The 8092-nt window shown below is 45.7% G+C and overlaps 1 protein-coding gene and 1 long non-coding RNA gene across 2 annotated transcripts; one reads left to right on the top strand and one right to left on the bottom strand.

Moving 5' to 3' along the window:
* Positions 1 to 2040: 2040 nt before the first annotated feature.
* On the bottom strand, positions 2041 to 3115 carry LOC107275330 (uncharacterized). The gene has a single exon (XM_015774073.3). It carries the CDS (start codon positions 3093 to 3095, stop codon positions 2217 to 2219), a length of 879 nt encoding a protein of 292 aa, XP_015629559.1. The 5' UTR covers positions 3096 to 3115; the 3' UTR covers positions 2041 to 2216.
* A 3311-nt stretch (positions 3116 to 6426) lies between these two features.
* LOC136355564 (uncharacterized) lies at positions 6427 to 7434 on the top strand. Its single transcript, XR_010739833.1, has 2 exons — positions 6427 to 6767; positions 6890 to 7434. It is a non-coding gene; the product is annotated as an uncharacterized lncRNA (long non-coding RNA).
* The last annotated feature ends 658 nt before the right edge of the window (positions 7435 to 8092 follow it).

Genomic DNA, 8092 nt, shown 5'->3' with positions numbered 1-8092 from the left:
ACCGTCTTCTTTTCCTTTGCTTTGCGACATCAAATTTTAATCCATCGATAATCATCCATGTGCACACACGATGTGAACCTAACTCAAAACATATAACTTGATAGAATGGTTAGTCCACAATTTGCGCTTGTCATTAATTACCAAAACTAACTACGGGGGCCTAGATGCTTTAGAGGCCCACCTCGACTGACCCGTAGCATATATGCCCATATAATGATACTTAATAATCTAGACACCACATATACATTATTAAATACTACTCTACATCCCCCGAGATGACATAGAGTAACCGAGTAATCGAACATTAAACTCACACCACTGCATCTCTCTGGTAGGTTAACTATACGACTGTATCGATGTAGATATAAAGTAAAGACGTTACTCAGATATACTAAAGTATCAAAAGTATATTAAGAATAGTATTTCATTAATTCCAAAAGTCTTACAAAAGAAAGAAGGAAAACTACTAAAGCCATACCGAAATTCCTCCGAAGACTCCGAGGACTACGAGAGCTATTCTATTCTAATCCACTTAACACTAGAATACAAAACTAAAGTGTAGAAGAGATATCTTGAGCTTGTTTGAGTGTGTGAAGTAGTGGAGGTGGTGAGGGCCTTTTATAGCTGAAGAATGATGGTTGTGGCAGTTGGAAAGGTTGGTAATACCCTCCAACCGCCATTGGGAGTGAATTCCCACCGTCTGATCAAATGCCTGGATCGAATGGCGCTGGGACTGGTTCGGCCGAACCCTGGGCTAGGCCAACCAGCCCAGTACTCGGCGGCCGTCTCCTCTTCCGCTTCTAGACTTAGAATTGTGAATTATGGGACTTTTTGATCGTGTCAATTTTGAGTTTTTGGCCCATTTGTCCATAAGTCTGATAGACAGTGTCTAATTGATTGTTTGAGTGTTTTGCTGTCGGTTCTCCTCCATATTGTATCTCTTTATCTACAGACAGATAGACTTCAAGTACAAGTGGAAATAAGTTATTCTAAAACAAATATGCATTGCAAGCATAGCTAGTTCTCCTTTATTTTAGTTATATTGACGGTCGAAATTGGTCCATCAAGAGTAGTTTAATACGATCTCTTTGTACTTAGTTTCTTTTAGAAAATCAACACAATAACTATGGTAGTTTGCCAAATTGTCATCAAATTTTGATCAACTACGAATTACTTTGTACCGTTCAATTGTTTCTCCCTTTTTTAAAATGACAGCTCATCATGGAGGTTCAAAAGGAATAGGATACAAGAAACTTAGGTAAGTTTGTTGTTTCATGTGCAAGCACCGAAATTGTGTAAGTTTGTGGCAGTGGGAATGTGTGAATGTCTATGAAATTCTTGTGAGAACTTGGAATGCATGTGTGTGATGTTATTTTTGAATGATGTGCTAAGATTAGAAACATGTATTATTGCGGGATTCTGTGATGGTTCTGTTTTTTCAGAGGGCGTGGCTAGCAAATCCTGAGGCTAGCCAATATTTTGAAATTAATTTATTTTCAAAATTAGCTCATCACTGACGGGTCGTAAGCAAAGGCCGTCACAGTTGGCATCAGCTGTGATGGCTAGCTAAATCAATCCGTCAAAGGTGAGTCACTTGTGATGGGCTTCAATGCAGATACATACATGTGATCATCTGTGACGGGCCATCAACTTCGGACCCGTCAAAGATGTGTCACCTGTGACGGGTTGCAACCATGAGTGACTTGAGGGGGGCCCTCGCCTGTGACGGCCCAGAAAGTGCAGGACCATCAGAGGTGATGCTCATTTCTGACGGTCTGCCACCCGTCAAAGGTGATTGGAGTCACCAGCGATCTTTATTCAGTGACCAAGGCCATAACCGTCAAATGTCACCGTCACATGTAGGGTGATCTGGTGTAGTGAGAATCATCTCTATTTTTTATAATAGGTAAAGATTTCACGAGGATTTCATGTATATGAAATAACTTTTAGGCTGACTGTATCTTACTTACCAGGCCTGTCATAAGAAAAAAAAAATCTTTACAACGGGGACAATTACAATGGTGATACTGGAAGTTGTAATATGAAACTCTTCCGAGAAAGAATTCGGTTCAAAAGTACTCTTTGGAGAAAGAAGAGTAAAAAATCTAATTAAAGGCACAATAAATAAGCCCAGGAATTGAAATCTTGAGCCACATACCTAATTTTCTACTCATCATATATGATACTCGTAACCCTGCTGTACTCATCGTCAGATTTCATCTGTCGTCGTGGTAGTAGTAGTCATCGTATTCCATATTTTTTTTGGCGTAATAGTCGTCGTATTCGTCATTGTCGGAATAGCCCGGCTTGTTGTCCATTGGGCTCCGGTGGCAGCTCATGCAGCGGAAAGATTTGGAGATTGCCGCGCCGCAATACTGGCATTTTCCCCTGGTCGGTGATGGTCGCTTCACTACCGGTGGCGGCGGCAGAATCGTCGGCCGCTGTTGTTTTGCCGGAGCAGGCCGACGCATCTGGACGACCTGAGGTCGCTTCGGTGCGCTCGGTTGCGGCTTTGGCGGAGGACCTGGTGGTTGTTGCCTCTGCGTCGTCTTCGGTGGCGGTTCAGGAGGCCTCTTGGCCGCCGGTGGCGTCGCCGGCGCGGCGGCTGTAGGCTTGGTACGAAACAGGTCTTCTGCCCGCATCGGAAGCGTACACACCGAGGCGGCGGCGGCGGTGGCCCCCGGCGGGGGATGCCTGGTCGACAGCACGTCCCAGGCTGTCTGGACGAGCTTGAACGCACCGTCGGCGGCGGCGGAGGTGTTCTTGTCGGGGTGCACCAGGAGGCACAGCTTCCGGTACTGCTTCTTGACGGCGTCGTGGTGGGTGACCAGGTCGGAGCGCGGCTGGGGCAGGCCGAGCATGGCGTACCAGTCGGGCCCGCAGCCGGCGACCCCGATGGCCTTGAGCGCCGCGGCGGAGTGCACGTTGTAGGCGGCCGCGGCCTGCGCGACGCCGGGGAGGTCCGGGTCCAGCTTCAGCGCGTTCTGACACCATCGCTTCGCTCCAGCTACGTCGCCAGCGAGGAAGCACCTCTCGGCGAGGTTTTTGGCCTGCAGGGCACGATCTTGCTTGGACGACGACGACGACCCAGCCATGACTGGCAATCGATGATGTCTGTGCCGCCCACCTTTCCCAGTTTCCACCAATATATAAGAGCAAGTTTAATAGTAGAGCTCACTACTTACTATTAGTCAATGTTAAAGCTAACATGTATAGTAGGTTGGCTATAAGTTTATCTTTATTTTCTTCATCCTCTCTCTTTCTCTCACCATGAATTTAATGCATATTTCTTGGAGTTTGTGTGCAGTTAGCTCTTGCATGAGAGCCAACACTCCCCACTTTTGTTTATCTCTCTCTTCCACATAAGCATATAGCTTGCTTATAGCCCACTATTATCCTTGCTCTAATGGCACGGGTAGAGAATCATAAAAGTATCCGACACGGAGGTGAATCAGAGGCAGAATCGTATCCGATTCCGATACGCGTCGGGCCAGATTAGAGTAGGTATAGGCTATAAGCAAGCTATAAATATATTTTAAAGAGATAAAAGTAAAAGAGAGAAAAGCAGCGGGGCTACAAATATATAGCCAGCTGCAGCATGGACAATAAGACGTAATGTGTGTATGACTGGTGGGACCAGGTATTAATAGTATAGTAAGCAACTATTGTATGAATTAGCCATTACATTGGTTATAGATGATTTGGAGCAAGTTTAGTAGTATAGGCAACTACTAGCTCCAAATCATCTATAGTTAATTTAATAGCCATTATTTAGAAACATATCACTACTGGAAAAACCATCTTTGGTCAGTCAACCAAATTTCACAATAGTACCGGTTGTATTGAAAAGCTCAAGGGTACTTTTCATTTTTAGTCGCGGTTTAAAAGAGGACAGGCGGTGTCAGACCCCTATATTTTCTTTAGTCCCGGTTGGTGTTACCAACCGGTACTAAAGATCAATTTGTAGTGCCAGTTGATAACACCAACCGGAATAAAAGATCGGCATGCGCGGAGATCGAGGCATGGGAGCAGATCGGATCGAGGATCTTCCTTCCAGTTCTATCTCCTCCTCTCCTTTTAAGTCCTCTCCTCCTCTCCTTACTCACCCTATCTCTTCCTCTCCTCCTCCCCCTCCCCCCTCCTCTCCACTTCTCGATCTGCACGAGGCGGCGGCGTGGCCGGCTAGCAGAGGGCTGGTGGAGGGCCGGGCGACGGCCTACTTGCGGCGTGGCTGCGTTGCAGGTGGCGGCCGGCGCGGCGGCGTGCCGGCGGCCGGCGAGGGGGCTACCAATCGGAAGTAAAAACCACTTCTCCACCAGTGTATACTACACTATTAATATATGGTCCCACCTGTCATACGCACATTGCGTCTTGGCGTCCGTGCTGCAGCTGGCAAATCTGTAGCCCACTGCTCTTCTTTCTCTTCTCTTATCTCGTAAAAATATGTTTATAGCTAGCTTATAGTATGCTATTGTACCTGCTAGAGTCACTTCAACTTCTAGCGAACACTTCCAAATATACAAGGACAGCAGGTGAATGACTCTGAATATGGTTATTTCTTAGCAATTCTATGTTTCCTTTGAGTGGTTTCGAATAGATTTAAATTTTAAAGCTTTTAACTCAAACTTTTTTAAAACATAACTCCCTAAAACTCTACCCAAATTGGAAACATGCATCGATTTCAATATTCTTTGAAACTTTCTAACTCGATTCTAATTTGTGTAGCTTTCAACTTAAAATTTTAAACTTTCAACTCATATTTAAAAACTTTTAAATCATCTCTTTTTATTATTTTATTTAAAATATAAAACTTTCAACTTAAATTATGAAACTGTTCTACTCAGTTTTTTGAATCTTTCAACTTATATTTTACAACTTTTAACTCAATTATGTATTTATTATTATACTAGCAATTATAACCGTGCATTGCAGTGGGGAGAAAAATCGAGAAAGTTAGAGAGTATTGTTGGCAGAAAGCTGAGTAAAATAGGTTGATACAGTATAAGTTATCAAAGGCTAGTCCTTTAAAAAAGAAGATGCATGTCTTTAGCATGATACCGACAATGCTAACAATGTAGGGATAATGCAAACTAGTATTTTTACTTACATTTCAATGGCTTAAAAATACCATGTAGTGGTAAGTGATTGAAATTACCCCGAGTCTTTTCACAAACTAACGGACTTGAACGTTGGGCCTCGCCATATGAGAGCTCTTTTACATGCTAAGGCATTAACAGAATGATTGAAATGTTTATTTATTGGGAAAAAAATATTGAAATGTTACTACAGGTGAAAAGATCACTTCACTAATTAATATGGAATTAACACAGGAGAAGAGGGCTAAAAAGATCATTGCTGGCTACATGTGTATGGGAAATAAAAAGAGATATATCAGTACACATTAAATCATACAGAAGATTGTCAAAGGCCTGGGCGTTTTTGGGGTTGCGCGTCCAAACCCAGCCGCTTCGCCCTTGTGGCCGTGCCGCCGAGCCGAGAGGAACACCGACGAGAGGACGAGCGCGTGAAAACGTCACACTCAACACCCACGCACACGTCTTGTAGAGATTATGGGTAATGTTTACACCCTATTTTGACACTTGGGATTAAAATAGGGTTAGTTTGATCTACGCCATTATAAATATGTCAAATTAAAAAAATACTATTACTATTCGCGATATCGGCTGAATGCCACTGAAATTTTCTAAAATTCGATCCATGCTACTGCCGTTTACTTTTCCATCATCGCCGTCACATCCTCCTCGTCGCACAGCTCTGGATCACGCCACCATTCCGAAATTGCTCTAGGCCAATCAGCACACTTTGTCTTGCCCTCATAGACCAACACTAGTCTTTTCTGCACAGCTCGTGTGTACTGGGGAAAAATTGCTCTAGGCAAACACGCTTAACCTCAGAGTTCTTTGGAGATCGGATTCCGGAAAATAAGTTGCAACTTATTGGTATGAGTATTCTATTAATCATATTAAGCCCAAGGCCGGAATGTCACAGGTGTGGTCGCGCTCTGCGCCGCCAACATCGTGACTGGAGAGCATGTAGTGGTTGGCGCTGGCGGATCGGTTCCAGAAGGGGTGGTGAGCGACGACGACGCGGACATAAGGATGGTCCTGGGAGAGTGGGCAGTACACGAAGGAAACACTGAACGACAAGAAGAAGGTATGGGCGTGTGTAGGGTCGCACGTGCGGACGCCACTCTAGCGGTGACGGCGGCGCCATGAGGTCGAGTTGTTCGTCGATGAAGCGGCCTTCGATGGTGTACATGTTTGGACGGACACTCATGCAGGATCGGTGGCTCGACTTCGTCGTACATGTACACCTTGAACCGCTTATTCATCTCCAGGTAACTCATGCATCCATGGTGCACGCTCGTGATCGATAAAAACGACACCGGCCCCACCGCCGTGGACGGATGCTAAGCTAATCATACCAGTAGAACGCCGCCGGGTTGCGGTAGACATGCGAAAGGAGCGCATAGTCCGGCTCGCGTAGAACGCCAGCCAGTTGGCGGAGCGGACGTCTTCACCCTCACCTCCGCATCCGCGGCGGTGATGTTGCCATGCAGCACGTCGTATCGCGGCGCGTGCCACGTTGAGCTCCTCCTCCACGGTCGGCTAGAAGAGAGAACAACACAAAGCTATATCTTAGAACAAACCGCTGGTCCATGGACGACATCAAGGCTATCGGGTCCGCCCGAGCTCGACATCACCGGCCGCAAGCTCTTCTACTCCGACCACTCCATGAATCATAGCGTAAGCAAGCAACTCAAGATTATTAACAGCACTCTCTAGCAGCAATTAGTTCTTGAATCTCGATGAGCTAGTTATTCAGTAGTTTCCTGAGACAAAATGGATGCTTTGGTGACACGACGCAGGTATCATATCCTCCGAGATAGAGGTGCGTCGAGTTTCGACGAGTGCGATGAAGCCAATCTCCGACATCGCCGTATTTGAGGATGTTCTTTTCGTCTCGGATTCAATCCAGCCGAAGGGATTAGTCCCGGCGATTTCATTGATTTAATCTTCAAAATCATTTGGCTTTGCCGTTTCAGTAGTTAGATTGTTTTATAACTGCAGATTAATTTTCTGTTACTCTCTTGTTTTTGTATGCCGACTGAGAACAAGATCAATGGCTGCCATCTCGGTGTGTCTGCCCAACACCTCGTGTTCCCCCATGCACCATGTACAGATGCCGGTGTAATCCGACACGGGAGTAACGTGGAACCACAGGCAGTGCTCACAGCTCACACACGATCGAGATCGCCAGCTACCATGAGTCATCCACATGCATGTATTGACCAATCGACATCATCCAGGACACCTCGCCGGAATCATGCACCAATTAATTCATTAAGCATGCTTTTATGTTCCAAACATATATACACGAGCTTATATAAATAATTTTGCTTATGGTACTAAACAGATTGATCTGTTAATTGTTCTATTTTGAAGTATCCGGACCGGTTGATTCTGCTGCCGCCGACTGGTATCCTCGCCTATACGGTTGGTTGGTCACACCACCTTTCATGGGCATCCACATCCCCACCGACCGGCCTGCCTCCGTCGCCACTGACTGGTGTCTCTGCCTACACGGCTGGCCTATTATGCCGCCTTTGTTGGGCGTCTACGACTTCACCGCCGGCTTGCCTTCGCTGCCGCCGACTGGTGTCCTCACCTACACGGTTGGTTGGTCGCACCACCGTTCATGGGTGTCCACGTCTTCACCGATTGGCTTGCCTTTGCCGCCGCCGACTAGTGTGTTCGCCTCCACGGTTGGTGGTCACACCACCATTGATGGGCATTTATTTATCAACACCGCCGGTCGCCTCAGCTGCTTACACGGTTAGTGTTTTCATCATCATTGATGGACTACTTCGTTCCCACATCGGCTATTTCTGTTGTCACCGAGGGAATATGAAAAAGCTAAGTCATCATTAATTTTCTTTATATGATATTTTCTCTTTCCTCTGCCTCACTACATCAACTAGTTCGCCGTTGACTAGTGAGTCGGGGGCTACAGATGCTATATCATATTTTTTTAATAATTTTCATAATATTTATCTTGATTGCTTGCGATA

This window comes from Oryza sativa, chromosome 3, assembly GCF_034140825.1.
Source record: "Oryza sativa Japonica Group chromosome 3, ASM3414082v1".
NCBI lineage: Eukaryota > Viridiplantae > Streptophyta > Magnoliopsida > Poales > Poaceae > Oryza > Oryza sativa.
This window is presented reverse-complemented; position numbering and strand designations above follow the sequence as displayed.

Bases quoted from the DNA above. Each gene is read 5' to 3' on its own strand.
- LOC107275330 (XM_015774073.3), bottom strand. From the start codon at position 3,095: ATGGCTGGGTCGTCGTCGTCGTCCAAGCAAGATCGTGCCCTGCAGGCC.